This window comes from Bison bison, unplaced genomic scaffold (genome assembly GCF_000754665.1).
Source record: "Bison bison bison isolate TAMUID 2011002044 unplaced genomic scaffold, Bison_UMD1.0 scf7180017864485, whole genome shotgun sequence".
NCBI classification, from domain to species: domain Eukaryota; kingdom Metazoa; phylum Chordata; class Mammalia; order Artiodactyla; family Bovidae; genus Bison; species Bison bison.
This window is the reverse complement of record NW_011495045.1, coordinates 8,467,626-8,490,541: the sequence shown is the minus strand read 5'-3', so window position 1 is coordinate 8,490,541 and position 22,916 is coordinate 8,467,626. Positions and strand designations below refer to the sequence as shown.

The following is a 22,916-nucleotide window of genomic DNA, read 5'->3' as shown; positions in this document are numbered from 1 at the left end:
TTTAAGTTAAAACAGTTGCTGGAATATAAATTAGATAAAAATATTAATTGACAGTTTATTATATACAAAGTAATCTGTTATACAGAATGTTTAGGAAGACAAAGATTTGTCCACCAGGAGCTTACAGTTGTTACCTATAATTACGTAAAGGCTGCCATCAACTACAGAATTTTACAGCAAATTATATAGACCATAAAATAGATCTTAAAGTTATACACATACATGCATACATGTACACATATCTATAGATAGGTGTCTATGAAGATCAATAGGGAGAGCAATCATTGTGTAACTGTATATGCACATTAATATCTTTCCCAGGTGGATCAGGGGTAAAGAATCCACCTGCCAATGCTGGAGACGCAAGTTCAATCCCTGAGTCAGGAAGAGCCCCTGGAGGAGGAAATGGCAATCCACTCCAGTGTTCTTGCCTGGAAAATCCCATGGACAGAGGAGCCTGGGGGGCTACAGTCCATGGGGTCACAAGAGTCAGAGGTGACTTAGTGACTGAGCATGCATGCATGTGCGTATTAATAGTGATAAATTATATAATTTGGACCGTCATAGACTTATTTCCACACTGAATGCTTTCCTCAGCTTAAATTTCTCACTTTACACTGCCTTGTTTCCCCCTCTGCTTCCTGAAACGTGTGAAGTGACTTCAACTTTAAAGATGCTTTCAAGCTTCTTGTTTCTCCTAACTATAATTTTGTTTACCACCTTTCACCATGAAGTTTGTCAAAAGCCAGATTTGTGTTGGCTACCACCAAGTCCTATTAGTGCTGAAAAATATCTGCAGTGTAATTTGTAGCCTAGAAGCCTGGCTCCAGGCCAAATCCTCCAGACCCTACAAAGTTACAAAGTCTTTCTGTGGCAAGTCTCATGGGGGAAAGCTGCCGGCACCACTGCAGATTTAGTGCGTTGCGTGCAGAGGAGTTGCAGGCCAAGACTTGGCCCCTGCCCCACCCAGGCAGCCACACTGTTAAGGTAGCTGCATTTCAGCCCAGGTGCCTCCATTTACAGGCCTCCTTATTGGAGGCCCTTGGCCTAGGCCTCTCTTAATGGTCTCATCCAGACCATCTTTGGGGGGCCCTTGAAAACACATTTTGACACTTCAGTTCAGTTCAGTCTCTCAGTCGTGTCCAACTCATTATGACCCCATGATCTGCAGCACGCCAGGCTTCTCTGTCGATCACCAACTCCTGGAGCTTGCTCAAACTCATGTCCATCGAGTCAGTGATCCCATCCAACCATCTCATGCTCTGTCGTCTCCTTCTTCTCCTGCCTTCAATCTTTCCCACCATCAAGGTCTTTTCAAATGAGTCAGTTCTTTGCATCCGGTGGCCAGAGTATTGGAGCTTCAGCTTCAGCATCAGTCCTCCCAATGAATATTCAAGATTTATTTCCTTTAGGACTGGCCGGTTTGATCTCCTAGAAGTCCAAGAAACTCTCAAGAGTCTACAACACCACAGTTCAAAAGAATCGATTCTTCGGCACTCAGCTTTCTTTATGATCTGACTCTTACATCCACACATGGCTACTGGAAAAACAATAGCTTTGACTCTATAGACCTTTGTCCACAAAGTAATGTCTCTGCTTTTTAATATGCTGTCTAGATTGGCCATAGATTTTCTTGCAAGGAGCAAGCATCTTTCAATTTCATGGCTACAGTCACCATCTGCATTGATTTTGGAGCCCAAGAAAATAAAGTCTGTCACTGTTTCCTCATCTGTTTGCATGAAGTGATGGGACTGGATGCTATTATCTTAGTTTTCTGAATGTTGAGTTTTAAGCCAGCTTTTTAAACTCTCCTCTTTCACTTTCATCAAGAGGCTTTTGAGTTCCTCTTCACTTTCTGCCATAAGTGTGGTGTCATTTGCATATCTCAGGTTATGTATATTTCCCCCTGGCAATCTTGATTCCAGCTTGTGCTTCATTTAGCCTGGCGTTTCACATGATGTACTCTGCATATAAGTTAAATAAGCAGGGTGACAATATACAGCTTTGATCTACTCCTTTCCCAATTTGGAACCAGTCTGTTGTTCCATGTCCAGTTCTAACTGTTGCTTCTTGACATACATACAGGTTTCTCAGGAGATAGATATGGTGGTCTGGTATTCTCATCGCTTTAAGAATTTTCTGCAGTTTGTTCTGATCCACACAGAGGATTTAGCGTAGTCAGTGAAGCAGAAGTAGATGTTTTTCTGGAACTCTCTTGCTTTTCCTATGATCCAGCTCCAGCCTGAACATCTGGAAGTTCTCAGTTCATGTACTATTGAAGTCTAGCTTGGAGAATTCTGAGCATTACTTTGCTAGCATGTGAGATGAGTGCAATTGTGCACTAGTTTGAACATTCTTTGGCATTTCCTTTCTTTGGGATTGGAATGAAAACTAACCTTTTCCAATCCTGTGACCACTGCTGAGTTTTCCAAATTTTCTCACATATTGAGTGCAGCACTCTAACCACATCATCTTTTAGTATTTGAAATGGCTCAGGTTTCATCATCTTGCCCTAGCTTTGTTCGCAATGATGCTTCCTAAGGTCCACTTCACTTTGCACTCCAGGATGTCTGGCTCTAGATGAGTTATCACACCATCATGGTTATCAGGTTCATTAAGATCTTTTTTATACAGTTCTTCTATGTATTCTTGCCATCTCTTCTTAATATCTTCTGTTTCTGTTAGGTCCATACCATTTCTGTCCTTTATTGTGTCCATCTTTGCATGAAATGATCCCTTGGTATCACTCCACTAGAGAAATACTAGTGGTATTTCTCCAGTAAAGCTCAGTTTTAAGTATCTTCTACTCTTAGTTCTTTTCCTTGATCTTCCCTCTGTTCCCCTATTCTCTCCCCCAAAACCAAACCAAACCAGTAGGAACCTTTTGTTCAGGGCTCCCTAGCAAGACAGAGAGAATGCCCTGCTTCTGTAATGATGCTTCTGACCTTTGCCCAGTGCCATTCATTGAGGAATGGGACCTTAATGAAGCCAGCACTTTCTTTTTGGCCTCTTGCTTACACTATTACAGTAAGTGAATAAAGGCTCAATTATTATGTACTTTCATTTGTGTGGTTGTTTTAACTGACCATTCTGACATCTGGCTGTTCAACTCTGTCCAGCTCAGTATTTGACAATAGCTTCCCATGATGTAATGAAAATAGCTTCCAAAAGTCATCCAAAGACTGACCCCATACAGTATACTATAATAGTTGTTTATTATTATGTATCTCTCTGATTTATTTGAAGTCATTCAACAATACCTCTGTTCATCCCCCCAAAATTTTACCACTTGGAACTCACTACTTATAGAAAGGGCATGATGATTGGAGTCCGATTGTTTTGAATTTTGGCTTTGCTTCTTACCTTGCTGCTCCTGCTGCTGCTAAGTCGCTTCAGTCGTGTCCGACTCTGTGCGACCCCACAGACGGCAGCCCACCAGACTCCCCCGTCCCTGGGATTCTCCAGGCAAGAACACTGGAGTGGGTTGCCATTTCCTTCTCCAATGCATGAAACTGAAAAGTGAAAGGGAAGTCTAAAATCACAAAGAATCCATGGGCCTTGACCCCCCTATCTTTAATATGATAATGATATAATACTACTAATACTAAGACTTTAAAAGAATGATTGGAGGATTAAATCTAACAGGTATGCTGTACCCCTTTTTGAAAATTCTACAGACTTAACTTTTTACTAGACTTTACTCCCACTGACATTTTTCCTTGTTGCTATTTTTTCCTTCTCCCATCTCATCACAAAGAAGCTCTCTCAGAAATAAATCTTCAGGCATTTGTCATTTCCCTCTCTACCTTCTTTCTCTTAAGTTATATTGAATGCAATATTTTATTTAAATATATAAAAATGTAATATTTCAGTAAAAAAGCATCCAATTAAAGAACACAGAATCGGAAGGTCCTGCCATAGGAAAAAATCTACTCAAACTAGTTGTTTTAATCTTAGAAAAGTTGTTTTGAAATTACTTATCATTTTCACAATACTCTTTCATGAATAAATTTTCATATATTCTTTTTCCTCCATGTCTTCTTTCTTTTCCTTAGTATATTTCTCTGTCATTCCTTTACAGCTGCTGCACAAAATGTCTGATCATGAGCAACACGGGTTTCAGAGATGCTCGCCCTCTTTCTGGCATAGTACTGATGATTCATCTCCCTGTCTAAATATTTCTTCCATTACTGTCACTCCTGTCAACTCTCCTGATTCCAGACTATCATTGGGACTGTTAATACCACCACCTTCTAAACGGGGCCTTCCCAAGCCAGACAGTGACAACAGCATCCCAAGACCGCATGTAATTTGCTAAATAGAAAATTATTTTTATTATCCCATATATTATTTTGAATTCTGCCAATATATGCCATTTACATAGTATTGAAAAAATCAAGTATGTCTTGAGTTGATGATGTGATCTGGGGCCTTTATGTGCCATTTTTGCATACTTGGGTCATCTGACATCAGAGAGTTTCTAGTAGAGAAATTGAAAGTGAAAGTTACTCAGTCCTGTCCAACTCTTTGCAACCCCATGGAATTCTTCAGGCCAGAATATTGGAGTGGATAGCCTTTCCCTTCAACCCACTCCAGTGTTCTTGCCTGGAAAATCCCAGGGATGGGGGAGCCTGGTGGGCTACCGTCTATGGGGTTGCAGAGTCGGACACGACTGAAGTGACTTAGCAGCAGCAGCCTTTCCCTTCTCCAGGGGATCTTCCCCGCCTAGGGGATGGAACCCAGGTCTTCTGCATTGCAGGCAGATTCTTTACCAGCTGAGCCAGAAAGGAAGCCCTTCTAGTAGAGAGTGGTGGTCCAAATCCACAAAAAGGTAAAGTAGGACAAGTACTTTCAAGGGTTCATCAGAAAAGAATCTAAAAACCAGTGGATATATGTATATGTGTAAATGATTCACTTTGCTGTACACCTGAAGTTAGCACAATATTGTAGATCATCTATACGCCAGTACAAATTTTAAAAAGAAAACAAAAGATTCATCAAATATGGTAATTGGGAAGTTAGGCCATTGGTGATACTGGCAAAGCTGTTTAAGTACAGCTCAGCAAAAAGAGCAATCTAGAGACTTCTCTGCCAGTCCAGTGGTTAAGACTCCATGTTCAAGGGGCTTGGGTTCCATCCTTGTTTGGGGAACTAAGGTCCACATGCCATGGAGTGGGATCAAAAAAAAAAAGAACAGCCTAGAATGATCTTAATTGAGAATTGGATGAAGTAAACAGGCAAGAAATGTAATACCTCCTTCAAAGAGCTCAGCTTCAATAGAGAAGAGAAAGAGAAATGAGGGTCTAGAGGAGTAAAGAAGCGCTGAGTAAAGAGCTTTTTGGTTGGTTTGTTTTAACAAAGTCAAGATTCGAGTATCTTTAAATCCTGACAAAGAGGAGAGAGATGGATGCCAGGGGAAATGGAGAGAGAGGCTGATTAGGAGAACATTGCTGAGTAGGAGGAAGGTTCCTCCAAGTCTTTGTATAGTGTTTGTGACTGATAAACCATAAAGGGAAAGTAAGTTGCTAAAGAAAGGAAGATGTCAGCTATTTTATTATCCTGCATGAAAAAAATGTAATAACAGTCATGTAAACTGAATAGCAAATCAGTAACTCTTTACACACAATCAGGCTTATTTTTCATTACCTACATCACCTATAAATAAAAAAAAAATGTATTCTGAAAACACAAATTTTAATGTGTACCACTCTAAGCAGTTCCAAGCAATGTTCATGTTCTTATAGGAAAAGTTAATTTCTCCTCACTATTTCTCTCCAAAATGAAAATTCTCTTTGGTTTATAGATGATATATATATATATATATAATTTCTTCCCTGTATGACAATTACATATTATGTAATTTTATATGTAAATTACATATTATGTAAAGTGATGATTGTTTTATTCTGACATTACGTCCAAGTCCAGATTGGCCCAGATAACTTAACCATTTTGGTGGTATACTTAGTGACTATAATTTATTTTACAAGGTACCTATTTATTGTAGAAAACTTGATGAAAACTTATTCTAAGAATAAATGTCACTATAATGAATATAATAGTTGGCAGTCACTAGAGTTATAAATACAATTTAAAATAGACTCCTTGAAAATTTTTTTTAAATCTATATTAATTGCTTTTGAATGGTTATGTTTAAGATGCATCGTGTAAGTTCAGTTATTTCTGTCTAAATCTTATAATCTTATGCAAAATACATTACTGATATCAAGGTTTTATAGAAATTGTTTATAACATGTTTTCAATTCTTGGATATAAATGGCAATTATTTCTAGATATATAAAAAATCCAATATAAAAGATACATCTCTCTATAATAGTGTTGTCACCATTTTTGCCATCATCTTTGATAACATCTTTGTAGAGATTTTCTTGCCAATGAGCATTTGGCATATGTGGTTCATTCGTATGAAATTGCCTATTTAACCATTTTTGATCTACAGAGTGGCAAGTTCATATGACTCAACCATATGTGTTGGGTTGACATATCTTTTATATGTATGTGAAATATTTTTCATTATAATGTGTCTACATGGACTACTACCCTAATGCGTGTTATCTTCATTGCAGGCAGGCAGTGTGACACCTAAGTCACCCTCTACTGACATCTTTGATATGATTCCATTTTCTCCGGTATCACACCAGTCTTCAATACCTACTCACAATGGCATGCAGCCGCCTCCAGTACCTAGTCGATCTAACGAGATTAGTAAGCTTTCTAAACAAATCAATATTTTTTGCTACATTTGTGTACATTTTAAATGTTTAATTAACTCTTTATGTGAAATCATATATCTTAACAAGCTCACTAGAAATTGTAATAACCAAAGAATTTTTGTTTATATATATGTAACAAGTTCAGTGAATTATATATTTTACTTTATAATTCAGAGTATACTACTAAAGACATCACTATTTGCATTTAAAACTATTTCATGAAAAATGGTATTTTGGTATAAGATTAATTCCATCATAATACAAGGTACTTAATTATGTTTTTATTGTGTTTGGGGTTATATTTTTAATATGTTTTAAATGATTACAAACAACCCTGGTGGTAATTAATTATCTTTGACATATATAGAGAGATGAGTTTAAGTTTTTATCATAGGGCATGTGGGTAGTCTTAAAGAAACATGTGAATCTATGAATTTCATATATATAAATCTATGAATTTCATGATTTCTTTATAACTAACTCTATGTAAGTGTTCTCTATTTGATATTTAAAAAGCTATAATAAATACATTGCTTTTCTGATTTACTTTCTATATATCTTTCTATATGTAAGTCTTTTTCTGTTGAATTAGAAAGCATCTAGCAGATGCTAATCATCAGTGTCTTGACTATATTTTGATCTGTGCCCTCTCACAGAAAACTAAAGAATGGTTTCCAGTGGTCACGATCAGTCAGCAAATCCAAAGGGTCACTGAAGAAAAGAGTTTTACATATTATGCTTTATTGCTTCCTCTCTGGTTCACACTTAAGACATTTTCAATGTAGCTCTGAAGTTTTAAAGCTGTGAAGTATTTCAGAGCCTATAGTCTATTTCCCCTGTGGAACTTAACAAAGTGCATTGCACATTTTAGGCATTCAGTAAATTTCTGAGGGCTAATTAGTAAATGCAAAGTAATAATATTAGGTCAATGTACAAAAATATTTCAATACATAAGTTGAAATATAGCATATTTAAATTCCTCTGAATATATTTTGTGTTGACGCAAAATATTTTTTCAGGGAAATAATCCATAATATACATGTCATGGTAGACAATCTTTCCAAAATGAGATATTTCTTGTCCTCATGAGTGTCCCACATCTCTTTGTTTGTGAAAATGTTGAGAGGGGTGAAACTGTTAGTTGCTCAGTCATGTCCAACTCTTTGCGACCCCATGGACTGTAGCCTGCCATGCTCCTCTGTCCATGGAATTCTCCAGGCAGGAATACTGGAGTGGGTAGCCAGTCCCTTCTCCAGGGGGTCTTCCCAACCTGTGGACTAAACGCTGGTCTCCTGCACTGCAGGCAGATCGCTTCTTTTACCACTGTTTTTACCTCCTCTGATTTTCTCACTCTTTTACTCATTCATTTATTTCATTCAATATTTATTTGTTTATCATACACAGTAGATTTTGAAATATAAGTTAGCTGTGTATCTACAATGGACAACTTAAAACCAAATAGAACATAAATTGAGAAGCGTGAATAGATTTTAAGACATTTAGAAGGAATGGTAATTGAGAGTTATCCATCAGGATGATGAGTGAATGTTCAAAATCAATTACAATTCAGGATTTTAGACCAAATGTTGTTAATGAGAAAAATTGAGGTAGAGAGGGAGAAAGTGAAGGAGTTCTCTTTTAGACATTTGTGAGTTTGAAACATCTTTGGAAAATCTAGGTAGAGATAGGTAAATTGTTTTAAGGAATTTATTAATGAGAAATTGACATCACATCCTGCTATATTTTTTAATGTCTACCTATGCTGATGTCTGAGTTTAGTAAATACAATAATATATCAATAGATAGACTAGATAGATAATAAATGATAGATATGGAGTTTTGATTACTACTGTATCATTTCTTTCTATCTACCAACTATCTATCAATTGTCTTTTTGTCTATCTATACTAACAATTTAAGGACAGATTGTTCAACTCAATTTTAATTGTAAAATTGTCTAAAACTCTAATCCAATGGGATTTTAGTATTATGACTTTTTCTTTAAATAAAATTTTAAATGTATTTATTCGTTTACTTTTCTTTATGTTCTAAATACATAAAAGCAGAAACCTACAAGACTCTTTAGTTTTTCTCCTTACTGCCTGAGAACCCTAGTAGTTCTCCAGAGCATATTTTTGATCTCTGAATACATATGAGGTTTTAATTTGTTTCATATCATATTTCCTAATTGGTTATAAGTTATAGGAGGGAAGGCACTTGACTGGAAAGTCCGTTCCTCACTGCTTTGATCCACTGCCTAGCAAAATGTATGGCACATACTGCGTCCAATAAATGTTTAGTTGACGAAGGAAAGAATGACCAAATGAAATATCACCTGTTTTTGTCCTTTTGCTCTTACATTAGATTAAATACTTTTCATGTTATTAATTACATACTAAATCTTTTTAAATTGAAAATTAGACTTACATGACTTTTTATGGGTTTTAGATCCATCTGAGTTGGCCAAAATATGCCAAAGAGCTCTGTTTATTAATTTGCATGATATTAATATATTTGATATTTAAATTAGTAGTTTCTTAACTTGGGGGTTTATGGACCCCAAAGAATATGATAAATTTAATGTTAAACCTCTTTCACCTAAAAGCACAACATGCTCACTCATACAAAATTTCATTGTACTTTAGAAATGTTAAAAGAATCCCTTAAGCCCATCTGAAATCTCTGACGGTTTTGAGTCCCAACTTTAGAAGACCTGTGTAATGAGAATCTCTGTCTCTCCTGACAGACCTTTCTCTTTACTAATTCATTTCTTCACCATGTGTAAAGCATCGCTTAATGTGTATCCTGTTAATGTATATCCAAGATAGTCTTCCAAAGAAAAGTTTCTCCAAGTTCTGATTTATTGCCTATAATAAACATAAGACTGAGGAAAATAAATAGCAACAATAATAATAACACCCATCTGTTATACCTAAGGTAAAAGTAAATCCCCATTCATTTAGAACTGCCCTGGCTTATACCTTTCATCCTGATGAAATTATTGGTAACATTCCTTTCATTCTTAAAAGCGACTTTATTTGGATGTAAATTGTATATCCTTATTTATGTAGTACTTACCAGCACCAGAAACTTCTAAGCATTTTACTTTTCTTAACTTATTTAATACATGAATCTGAAAAAAAAATTTGCAATAAGGTATATAACAATCTTTCATAATGGAAGTCATGGAATGGTTGAGAATATGTTATTCATAGAACTCAAGTAGATAAATATTACTTCTTACAAAGCATTTAATTTAGAAAAGATGGTTTCCTGAAAAGTGAAGTGGTTTCCCATTCCCTTCTCCAGTAGACCATGTTTTGTAAAAACTCTCTACAATGACCAAAAGAGAAAGGAAAGATATATCCATCTGAATGCAGGGTTCCAAAGAATAGCAGGGAGAGATAAGAAAGCCTTCCTCAGTGATCAGTGCAAAGAAATAGAGGAAAACAATAGAATGGGAAAGACTTTATGAAAATTAGAGATACCAAGGGAACATTTCATGCAAAGATGGGCTTAATAAAGGACAGGAATGGTATGGACCTAACAGAAGCAGAAGATATTAAGAAGAAGTGGCAAGAATACACAAAAGAACTGTACAAAAAAGATATTAATGACCCAGCTAACCATGATGGCATGATCACTCACCTAGAGCCAGACATCCTGGAGTGTGAAGTCAAGTGAGCCTTAGGAAGCATCACTACCAACAAAGCTAGTGGAGGTGATGGGATTCCAGCTGAGCTATTTCAAATCCTAAAAGATGATGCTGTGCAAGTGTTGCACTCAACATGCCAGCAAATTTGGAAAACTCAGCAGTGGCCACAGAACTGGAAAAGGTCAGTTTTCATTCCAATCCCAAAGAAGGGCAAATGCCAAAAAATATTCAAACTAGCACACAATAGCACTCATCTCACACGCTAGTAAAGTAATGCTTAAAATTCTCCAAGGAAGGCTCAATTAATATGTGAACTGTGAACTTCCAGATGTTCAAGCTGGATTTAGAAAAGACAGAGGGAAAAAAAAGAAAAGGCAGAGGAACCAGAGATAAAATTGCCAACATCCATTGGATCATAGAAAAAGTGAGAAAATTCCAGAAATACATCTACTTCTGCTTTACTGACTATTCTAAAGCCTTTGACTGTGTGGATCACAAGAAAATGTGGAAAATTCTTAAATAAATGGGATTAACAGACCACCTTACCTGCCTCCTGAGAAATCTATATGCAGGTCAAGAAGACATGGAACAGTGGACTGGTTCCAAATTGGAAAAGGAGTGTGTCAAGGCTGTATATTGTCACCTTGCTTAAAGTTTATTCATGAGAAATGCTGGAATGGATAAGGCACAAATTGAAATCAAGATTGCTAGGAGAAATATCCATAACCTCAGATATGCAGGTGACACTACCCTTATGGCAGAAAGTGAAGAGGAATGAAAGAGCCTGTTGGTGAAAGTGAAAGAAGAGGGTTTTAAAAGCTGGGTTAAAACTCAACATTCAAAAAACGAAGATCATGGCATATGGCAAATAGATGGGCAAACAATTGAAACAGTGACAAACTTTATTTTCTTGGGTTCCAAAATCAATGCAAATGGTGACTGTAGCCATGAAATTAAAAGATGCTTGCTCCTTGGAAGAAAAGCTATGAGAAACCTAGACAGCATATTAAAAAGCAGAGACATTAATTTACCAACAAAGGTCCATCTAGTCAAGGCTATGGTTTTTCCAGTAGTCATGTATGGATGTGACAGTTGGACCGTAAAGAAAGCTGAGTGCCAAAGAATTGATGCTTTTGAACTGTGGTGTTGGAGAAGACTCTTGAGAGTCCCTTGGACTGCAAGGAGATCAAACCAGTCAATCCTGAAGGAAATCAGTCCTGAATATTCATTGGAAGGACTGATGCTGAAGCTGAAGCTCCAATACTTTTGGACACCTGATACGAAGAAGTGATTCTTTAGAAAAAACCCTGATGCTGGGAAGGATTAAAGGCAGGAAGAGAAGGGGAGCACAGAGGATGAGATGGTTGGATAGTGTCACTGACTTGATGGACCTGAGTTTGAGCAAGCTCCAGGAGTTGGTGATGGACAGGGAAGCCTGGCATACTGCAGTCAGTGGGGTCACAAAGAGTCAGACACAACTAGACAACTGAACTGAAAAGTGAAAATCTTGCTACATTATAAATTTTATTGCCTATAGACAGTTTAATTTTTTGTCATTTAAGACTGGCTTTGAATGTATTCAGAGGAAAGAAATTTCTTTAAAAACTTTGGCATATAATAAGCCATAGAATATATAAAACTCCCTGTCTATATGTTTTGAAGTATGCATTGCAATGTATACTTTAAAATATATGCACAGGGATCTTTTTGATATTCTATTACTCTTGTGGGTTTTGTTTGTTTTTTTTTTTTGGCCATGTGACATGTGGGATCTTAGTTACTCTACCAGGAGTTGAGCCCGTTCCCCCTTCATTGGAATCACGGAGTCTTAACCACTGGGCAGCCAGAAAGTCCCCATTACTGCAATTTTTAAAAAAAAAAAATTTGTGTGGGGAATAGGAGACATTTTTAGAGAAATAGTCTCATTGTGGTTACCTAGGAAGGTGATGTGATTTCATGCTACACAAGGTATTGTTCCTTAATTTTTTTTTTTTTTTCCTGGCTAAAGGGTGACATTAAAGTGCATGAACTATGAGTTAAGCTACTTACTAATCTACCAGGTCCTACATATTGTGTCACTATTGTGTTTCAGGGTCATCAATAAATGGAATAGGGAAGTTTCAGTGAATAATACATCAATTTCAGTACATTTAAATTGCTTCAAAAGGAATAAAAATGTGAAAGAAAATAAATTGCTTCGGTAAAATATAGGCATTGAAATATACTAATTATCAAACATTTAGTGATTTTGCTATTTCTTACTTAAAGGCTTAAAAACCTCTCTGAATAATAGTCCTTTGCCACCAGATAGTTTTTAAATCATCATAAAAATGGATTTTTGCTTCCTTTTGGTCTTTAACTACTGTGGATAGAGGCTCATTTGGTTATGCAGGTTTTTCTTGATTTAATCTTGCTTTGAAACTTAGGACTTCCCTGGTGGCTCAGCTGGTAAAGAATCTGCCTGCAGTGGGGGAGACCTGGCTTTGATCTCTGTTGTGGGAAAATCCCATGGAGGAGGGCTATGCAACCCACTCCAGTATTCTTGCCTGGAGAACTCCATGGGCAGAGGAGCCTGGCGGGCTGCAGTCCATGTGGTCACAAAGAGTTGGACATGACTGAACTTAACTTACTTCAACTCACTCCTTATCATTTCATTCACTATATTATTTTCTTCCTTTTAGAGCGGGACCTGTTTGGAGCAGAACCTTTTGACCCATTTAACTGTGGAGCAGGGGACTTCCCGCCAGACATTCAATCAAAATTAGATGAGATGCAGGTGATTATTTTAACAGATTGGCCCATAATCTTTTTTTCTTTTTTCTGTGGTTCCTAGAAAATGTTATATACTATAGTTACCCTTCCCTTGAACTATTATCAACTTACTTAAAATAATTGCTTTAAAATAACAATATACATTTCACTCTAAAAATACTCAGATGCTAAAGATAAGGTTTTGTTGTGTTTTTTTCTTAATGGTGCAATTTACAGTGTCAATAAGGTGGTGCATCTTTTTGATACAAAATTGCATGAATTCTTCATGAGTTCATTATTCAAAATCCAAAAATTAAAAGGTCATTGCATTAGATTTATAAGATTTGATCTCAGTCTTTTAAAACAATTATGAATTTCAAAATTGTGAATGGGTGAATGAAGGAAAAGCTTTGTAAGAGTGAAATCATTCTTTTAAAGGAATCATTGTAAAAGAGGTCAACTGTATGGTTATGGATGGAAACTAAACTTTTGGGCACACTGTAGTATATACAGAAGTTGCAATGTAATGTTGCACACATAAAATTTATATAATGTTATAAACCATGTACCACAATTAACTAAAAAAGATAGCTAACTAAGCTGATAGCTAAAACCAAGAATTCCAAAGAAGTGGGGGTGGGGATGTAGAAAAAGAAGGAAGCATTGTGGGCTCTTCTGGGCTCTTACTGAAGCAGCGGACACCAAATGACCACTTGTTGAGGAATGTAGTCCAGCTGCATTTTCATTTCTTTCTTTCCCTTGTATTTTTCAATTCTGAGTTGTTCTGAAAGTTTGAAGATATTTTGTGTAGTGGGCCATGATTAATAATTAGCATTATAAGTACTATAATAAGGTCTTCTCTTTATATTTCCTTATATATCTTGATGAAGTTTTTATGTCCTATTTTTCACCAAAAAGACAATATATATGTGGTAGATTGCAGTCAGAGATCAGCTCATTATATCAATCAGCTTATATGAAGCTGACTGAAAAGATGTGATAAAGAGAAGATGTGATAAATTTACTTATTCGGCCTGGACAATATACTCACTCTTCTATGCTTTGTTTCCTGGAAAAAAAATTAAGGGGTGGATTATGATCTTCTAACACTGATAAAAACACTACTTCTTAGAAAGATCATAAAAATCCTTTCACTGATTTTGGACTGAAGGTATGAAGCAGTTTTTTAAGTATTAGGTGATCTTCCTTATTATTCCAGATGTAATTATTCCAGATGTAATAATACCTCTCTATCTTAAAAGTTGGATTGTTTAACATATCTTCAGATTTTTTAAGAATATGTTAAAATAAAAATTTCTCAAGTTGAATGATTTATAATTCCCTTTTGCATAAAAAATTATTTTAAATCCTTAATACTGACTTAAACTTTTATTATAACATTTCATAAATACAAAAAGTTGAAAAGCATTTTATCCTTCTAGATCTTATATAACTGTTAATTCAAAACATCAATTAAAAGCAAAATTATAACACCTAATAAAATTCTAATTACAAACTTTAATATAATAGCATGGATTATTTTACTTGGCTGAAGCTAAAACCATCAATATCAAACTTCTGTTGATATCAGCATGTATCTTATTTGATGACACAGTTTTTGCACATCTTTTCTATAGTTCAAATACTAAGAGACTTCATGCAAATAGTGCATGATTATTTAGTGATAATGCTTTATTTATTTCATATGTAAATAATTTACCTTTTCATTAATTTTATCAATTACGCTTATTCTACCTCGGTGCTAATGTTCTTGTAGGAACAGACAAAAACATGGACAGTGATATGGTAGTATTTGTTCTCAAAGGTTATAAAAACCACAAATAATTACTACTATTTTTTTTTTAGATTTTCACACAACAAACGTTTTCTATAGATATTTGAAGATAAGCCTATATCTCCAGATTTTTGTAGAAACTTAGTTTGAGAAACAACGTATTGGAATGATTTAACATGTGTTAGATAAATAATGTTACACTGTGGTATTTTTGCTTTTGTTTTTGTTATTTCCTAATGTCTTTTTCATTCTTTTCTGCTTTCATGGTTGGTAGCGCCAGAGATGGTTGGTATATCATTTTCATATTTTAAACAAGTTATGGCTTCTTGAAGTTAAACCTTAATATTTGCATGCTTTATTTAATAAATACTCAAATAGCAGTTCACATGGATATGTCTGATTATTTTTTAAAGAGGTTTATACTCATATTTTGAAGTTTTTTTCAATGAATAAGTCACTATGGCATTGTCCATCTCATTGTTTGTCTGTTTCTTTTAATCCATGATTTATTTGCAAGTTTAACTAAAGTAATATCATATTTTATCTAAAATCTATGACAGCTTTCATTATTAATCTTGTTAGCCTGATTAACTGAATGCACACATTTAGTTACTATTTTTATCTTTACATATAATGTAAAAACTTAATACAGTATAGGTGCTAATGGTAAACAATCCTCCCGCAATGCCAGGAGACATAATGGGCTTCAGGTTCAATCCCTGGGTCAGGAAGGTTCCCCAGAGAAGGGCCTGGCAACCACTGCGGTATTCTCACCTGCAGAATCCCATGGACAGAGGAGCCTCGCGGTCTACAGTCCATAGCGTCGCAAAGAGTCAGCACAACTGAAGCGACTTAGCATGCATGCATATAAATTATATTGAGTTAAGCTTACTGAAATTTTGGATTTTACTGTTTTATTTACAGAGGAAATCGAAAAAACATCTCATGAATGCAAGAATTTAAGCAGAACTATTAAGCCATATTTTTTATAAATTGTTAGAAAATTAGATATTTCTTTAAAATCAATTATGTGGGTATCTGATTTGACATAATTTACATTTCTCATTACCTGTCACTGGCAGGCAAATTAGTGTAATAGTATTGATATTCCAGAAGTGTACCTTATTCATTATAATAATTTAACATGTTAAAAAAGAACCACGGTAAGTCAATGAAAGATGAATGAATTTTGCATTAAATGATGCTAATTCAAGTGGTTAATAATTCGCAAGATCAGTGTATAGCTGAAATATACAACAAATATTCAGATAAATTTTGGAAGCCTTGGATAGTTTAAAATATTTGAAATACAATTACATACTTATCAGACTTTTGAATTATAAAGAAATCTTTATAAGGAAAAGATGTACATGCAGTCTCTTGTAGAAAACCTTCTATACTTCTTTTAATTTTGTTTTAAAAAGTATAACCATATTGTGTATATATAATTAAAATAAGTAGACAAATGATAGGGAAACTAAATAATCAACAGATGAAAAGGCAGTTGCTCACAAAGGACCACAAATGGCTAGTACTTGTAGACACGTTAAATCTAATCAAAGAAAACATGCAAATCAACTACTATAAACGCTACTTTAGTTCAGCAAATTAAGCATTTTATTTTTTACTAATATGAGTACAAATCAAAGTGTGATGAAACAGGCACTCTAAATCATTGCAGGGTCAAGATCAGTGCATAGCATCACTCGAGCAGGAATTTGTTGCTAATACGTGTATTTCTATGTGGTATCAAAAACTTTAATGCAATCTATCCTGAAGAGAAAATAACTATGAATATGGAAACTCTCTATGTATAGAAACATCCAGTCAACCGTATTTAAAATTATAAAATTCAGGAAACATCATATTAAAATTAATGAAACATCATAAAATCATCAAATTAGTTTTACACGGACTCAAAGAAATTTGTTCTGCTAAGATTAAAAAAATAGAATACAGAAATTTATATATAATGTATGTAATACATCAAATAAATGTTATATATAATATATAGTATATTATTAAATTATTTTTTAAATTTATAGTTAGAGAAAAGGGAGATTCAAAGGACATACTTCAACATGTTAATTGTTACATATGAGTGTTTTTTTTTTCTTGATATACTTTTCTATTTCAAAGTAAGAAAATACAATTGGGGAAAACATTTTATATAACATATATTATTAATAATATATTAATAATAAAATCATTATTTTGTGTGATATTAATTATAGTCTCCATTCCATCCCTACATAAATAAGCTTTATTTTCATTCAGAGGTTTAAAATTCAAGAGGATATGGAACTTTAGAAGGACTGAGCATTTGTTAAATCATGACTTACTAAATGAGACCTAGAGAGGAAGGGTCAGAAAATGTGTGGGAAATTTTATTTTAGGAGGAAAGAAAACCATGCAGCCATGTGACAATGTGTCTGTCAAAAGAGATAATTAAGTTAATGTAAAAGGAATCCAAAAGGATCCTTATAAAAACTTGGAGATATTCTTATAATTAATATACAAATATTTTTTGCTGCTGTTGAAATAATGATCAACTCCTATCTTACTTTGATTACTATTCTGCTTTTCCTATAGTAATAGCACACTGATAAATTATATTTTCAGGGTAATTAAAGAGATAGTGGTTTAATTTCAGAATGAACTGATAACATTTTAAAAACAATGATATCAAATCTTTGCAAAGATAATACATACCCACAGTACTTGTCTATCTATCTAATAATATTCCAGAAGATGATATAGTACATAGATCCTCAGATATCCAAATACAATATTTTAAAAAGAAGTTTATTTACAGTATTTTCAGTTTAAAGTATTGACTTTTCTAACCATTTGGCAGCTGTTTAAAAAATATGCATACAGTTGGCAAAATATTTCTGCTTGTGACAAAATAGGCTTTTAAATATATGGTAAGTACTCTGACTTTTACTTAACTAAATAGAATTTGTATTTCAAATAATGAGAAGTAGTTTTGAAAAACCATTAAAGTGATGGTATTGCCATGTGGACTTTTTGCGGTAGACATAATGAAGAGCATTCTCAAAACACTAATAGCGAAAAAGGTGCAGCTTGCATTTTGTAATGATTCTTTTCCTCTATATGATACTGTTTGCATTGAACTTATAATTAAAGTACGTTAGACACCAATTCTATTTGAAGGTAACTCAAATTTCTCAAATTCATTTGAGGAAATGCAAATGAATATGCATTTGGCTGTCATCTAATTAAATGAAAGACAAAGCACGACAGAGGGCAGAAGCCCTCTCTTTGAAAGAGATTTTCTTTTCCTCAGGAACAGACTGCTGTCTACATTTCATGGGCAAAGATGGGTATGGGAGAGATAGTAAGGCCAGAGATGGTCCATCATTCAATTACTTTGTGCAGAAAAGAAGAGAGCTTTGAGAAGAGAAGGACAAAATCCTTTGCCACTGAATTTTTACTAAAACTCTTTGAAAAAAAATTTTCACGGCAATTGGGTCCTTGCTATTAATAAATTAAAGGCAGTTTAACTTCCAGAAGCATTTAAAACATGCTATGAAAAACTGTTAGCCTCTCAGTTATGTCCAACTCTTTGCAACCCCATGGACTGTAGACCACCAGACTCCTCTGTCCATTGGATTTCCCAGACAAGAATACTGGAATGGGTTGCTGTTTCCTTCTCCAGGGGATCTTCCTCACCCAGGGATCAAACCCTAGTCTCCCACATTGCAGCCACCAGGGAAGATGCTAAAACATGCTGGGGTGAGTGGGATTCAAATAATTTGCAAATGCAAGCAACTGCAGAACTAGTTGTTGAGCGCTCAATCATGTCTGACTCTTTTGAGATTCCATGGACTGTACCCTGCCAGACTCCTCTGTCCATGGTATTTCCCAGGCAAGAATACTGGAGTGGGTTGCCATTTCCTTCTCCAGGTGTTACCAAGTCCAAGCTTGCTCTCCTGCCGTACAATAGGCCAATGAATCCAAGAGACAGGTGTTGAGGCAAGGAAGAGACTTTAATCGGGGAGCTGGCAGACCGAGAACATGGAAGGCTCTGCCTCAAAATAACCATCTTCTTGGGGTCTGGATGCCAGGTTCTTTTATAGATCAGAGAAAAAGAATCAATGAGGAATTAAAATCAAAAGGCAGAATAGAGAGAGAGATGCAGTGGGAAGTAAAGTGAAAGGGTCTTCAGTCTTGCAAAGCATCTCCAGGGGAATGCCCAGCCTTCAGAAGGGGTATGTTAATCTCTTCTATTCACAGGTGGGCAGGACAAGTGTCTCTCCATAAGCTAAACAAAGGCACTTTAGTTTACCATCAAGCAGAGGGGCAGGGTCTGCCAGGCAAGCCATTTAGTATAATTATAATAATGAAAGCAAGTCAAAGAAACAGTTTCCAACATGGTGTCAGAACTGGCTTCTTCCCTGAAACACAGGAAATATTCCCAATGCAGAGATTGAAGCAGCATCTCCTGCATTGGCAGGTAGATTCTCTACCACTGAGTCACCAGGGAAGCTGCAGAGGAAGCTCTTTCCATGGCAAAGTGGTCTGCAATCCATTGCCACTATAGGATCCCCTACATAGGATACAGCATTGCAATTCCTAAATGCAATGCAGTTTATTTTACCAGGCTCTGGGCAGTGAAAGGTGAACACCTTTCACTTAAAGAAAGGTGAAAACTATTAAAGAAAGAAAGAAAGATGAAAACTATTAAACTGTCATCAACTTGAGATCCAGCTATTGTGCTTATACTTAAATGAACACTGACCTTTAAAGTCAAGGAATCTTTTTAAACTATAGTAGAATGACATAAAGTAGACTTTACTGAAAAGAAACATTTAAGTCTTAAAATTAATTCCATTAGTTCTGTTTTCTTCTGTCTCTTATGGATGCTTAGTTCAGTTCAGTTGCTCAGTCGTGTCAGACTCTTTGTGACCCCATGGACTGCAGCAAGCCAGGCTTCCGTGTCCATCACCAACTCCCGGGGCCTACTCAAACTCATGTCCATAGAGTCAGTGATGCCATCCAGCCATCTCATCCTCTGTCATCCCCTTCTCCTCCCACCTTCAATCTTGCCCAGCATCAGGGTCTTTGCCAAGGAGTCAGTTCGCATCAGGTGGTCAAAGTATTGGAGTTTCAGCTTCAACATCAGTCCTTACAATGAATATTCAAAAGGATTGATTTCCTTTAGGATGGACTGGTTGGATCTCCTTGCAGTCCAAGAGACTCTCAAGAGTCTTCTCCAACACCACAGTCCAAAATATCAATTCTTCAGCACTCAGCTTTCTTTATAGTCCAGCTCTCACATCATAGATGACCACTGGAAAAACCATAGCTTTGACTAGACAGACCTTTGTTGGCAGAGTAATGTCTCTGCTTTTTAATATGCTGTCTAGGTTGGTCATGTCTTTTTAATATGCTATCTAGCTAGCTTATGGATGCTAACCTCATGTATATTTTTAAAACATTTAAAATGTTAATGGATATAAAAGCACTTGATACAAATTTGACAAGTCAACATTTGACATATAATTATTTCTTTTTTGATCAAAGCATGAAGATTTCAACTTTTGTTCATAGTCTTTTTCATTTACAGATTTTTTTTTTACTATGAGCATTTCCTATTTTAATGATTTTACTTTGTTTTACAGGAGGGGTTCAAAATGGGACTAACTCTTGAAGGCACAGTATTTTGTCTCGACCCTTTAGACAGCAGGTGCTGATGTAAAGAACAAGAGGTCCGGAATCTGTTAAAATTGTTTTGTATACGTATATATATATATATCAGTCATTATTACTTATGTCAGGTATTATAAATGTGCCAATATATTTTTGAGTCTCTTAACTTTTTGAGAATTATTTCAGTAAAATTTCCTGATGCATTCACTGTTGATCTGTAACATTTTGCTGTAAATTAAATCATACTTTTATGTTCCTTTCAGTTTGTAGAAGAATTTGTAATTGAAAGACAGATTATCCAAATATCTGCCTTTGTCTGAGTTCTAAATAATTAGCTTCTTCAAATTTATGTTCATTCTCTAGGCTGCTAGTTTATTATTAATTTCCCAAAAGCTATACATAAATGATACCTTTCAGAATCCTAAGAGATATACCAATGCCAAACTAAATATGTTCTATATTCAAACCAATAAACATGTTACCATTAATTATACAGATATCATTTTATGTATGAAATGTTGTTCATATTATTGGGAAAATGTAAACTTTGAATATAACACCACCATATCATTTTTAACAGGTAAAATAACAGAAATATAAATCCCAAGAATTAAACTAAATGTGTTTAGAGTTGTTATTACTAAGTTCAAGGTAATAATGTTAGCTATTATTATCAGCTATACTCTAAATATTTTATTTCATACATAAAGATTGTGAAAAAATAAAAGCTTGCTATTCACAAAGGACTTAAAATTTAGTTTCTATCAAGATAAGTTACATTACTAAACATCTAAATGTCATTTAATCTGATGTTTTCTCAAAATGATTTTGAATATATACTGTCTATAGTCGCAGCATCTATTACCCGTATTTACTTTACAAAATAAATTTTTTCTCACTGAATAAGACTATTCTTCTTATATTTCTCCCTTGATTAAAATATCTTCTCATCAAGGTTTATTTTGTGATAGCCCATTAATTCTGATAATTTAAAAATTCTGTAACATTTTATTTATGAATTATCAATATTATTTAGCAAATTTAATGTTTTTTCTATTAAAGTCAGGATCTCATTTTTTAAATGAATGGAATTACTGTTCAGTTTAGTCTTTTACCTGAACAATAACATTTTCTTTCACCTGACTCTTGTGCTGGTGAACTTCAGCTTTTTTAAAAAAAAATTGTTTCCTACATCTTCACCTGTTGTGTAACAGACTCTAATTTATCTAATTTATACAGAGTGCAGCAAAAATTTACGGTCAGATATATAATTTGGTTCATCTCATTATAAGAAAAGTAAATTAAATTAATGAAAATGTGAGCTTAGATAGAAGGTAGATCTCAAAAATTTTTCTTTTCTTTTAGTCATGGGAATTTTCTTCATGTGCTAAAGGTACATTTTCACTAGGAACAGAAATCAAATATGCTTATGCAATATTATATTTGTATGTATCTTCATAATATTCTATGGTCTATATAAGCCTTCCTGTTTGTTTTCTGTTATCTGTTCATTTGTACCTTAATTAGAGGGTAGTATATGTTTCATAAAGAAGAGTCTTTATAATTTTGTTTGTCATATAGTATTTTGGAATTTGTATAATGAGGATGTTTAGAAGCCCTATCAATGGCTTTTTTTAACAGATAGAATTTGTATTTTTATTGTACTTTAAAAAGCTTTATGTAATAGGTATATATTTAGTGGCAATTTATTATCAATGGCAACACAATAGAGTACTTTGCACATTTAAAATAAGTTACTTTACCAATTTTTAAAAGTAATCAATCCTGCTACTGGCATGATTAAATAGTATATATAATTGGTCATTAATTATGAACATTTTATTTCACCAGTGCATTTTTATGAAGATCCAGTTTCAAATGGTATTTCTATGTAAACTCAATGATATGTTTGATTTTGCTGAGAATAAATGATTTTAAATAAATTGTATAATTTATATTTGTATATATTATAACTCATTAAATAATCTCTAATTCATTTAGAAACATTCTGAAGCTAATTTCATGCCAGATTTTACTGGTTGTAAATTGGTGCCAAAAGAAAGACAGAAAGAGAAAGAAGGAAGCAGAAATTTCTTACAGCCCACACACATTCTAGCTTTATGGTCAAACATCATTCTGTTGTGAAAACAGGACACTTCATCCTGCTGGTGAGAGAGGTCATAGTTTGCTTCCTTTTACCAGAAGCATTTGGTATAATAACCGTATTATATAAATATCTCTTTTCAGAATGGAGAGCCTTTTTATCCTAGTAATACACGGGGTATGTTGGCTGATAGTCTTATAA

General features: G+C 34.6%; 1 protein-coding gene across 2 annotated transcripts in view; it reads left to right on the top strand.

Annotated features, from left to right (window-relative positions):
• The window catches only part of GULP1 (GULP, engulfment adaptor PTB domain containing 1), a 329,829-nt gene extending 307,275 nt beyond the window's left edge, over positions 1 to 22,554 (top strand). For both annotated transcript variants that reach the window (XM_010862917.1, XM_010862918.1), the window contains exons 10-12: positions 6,588 to 6,726; positions 13,071 to 13,165; positions 20,584 to 22,554. In XM_010862917.1, coding sequence (XP_010861219.1) covers positions 6,588 to 6,726; positions 13,071 to 13,165; positions 20,584 to 20,655 — 306 coding nt within the window. In that variant the 3' untranslated portion in view covers positions 20,656 to 22,554. The remainder of the gene's footprint in view (positions 1 to 6,587; positions 6,727 to 13,070; positions 13,166 to 20,583) is intronic.
• The last annotated feature ends 362 nt before the right edge of the window (positions 22,555 to 22,916 follow it).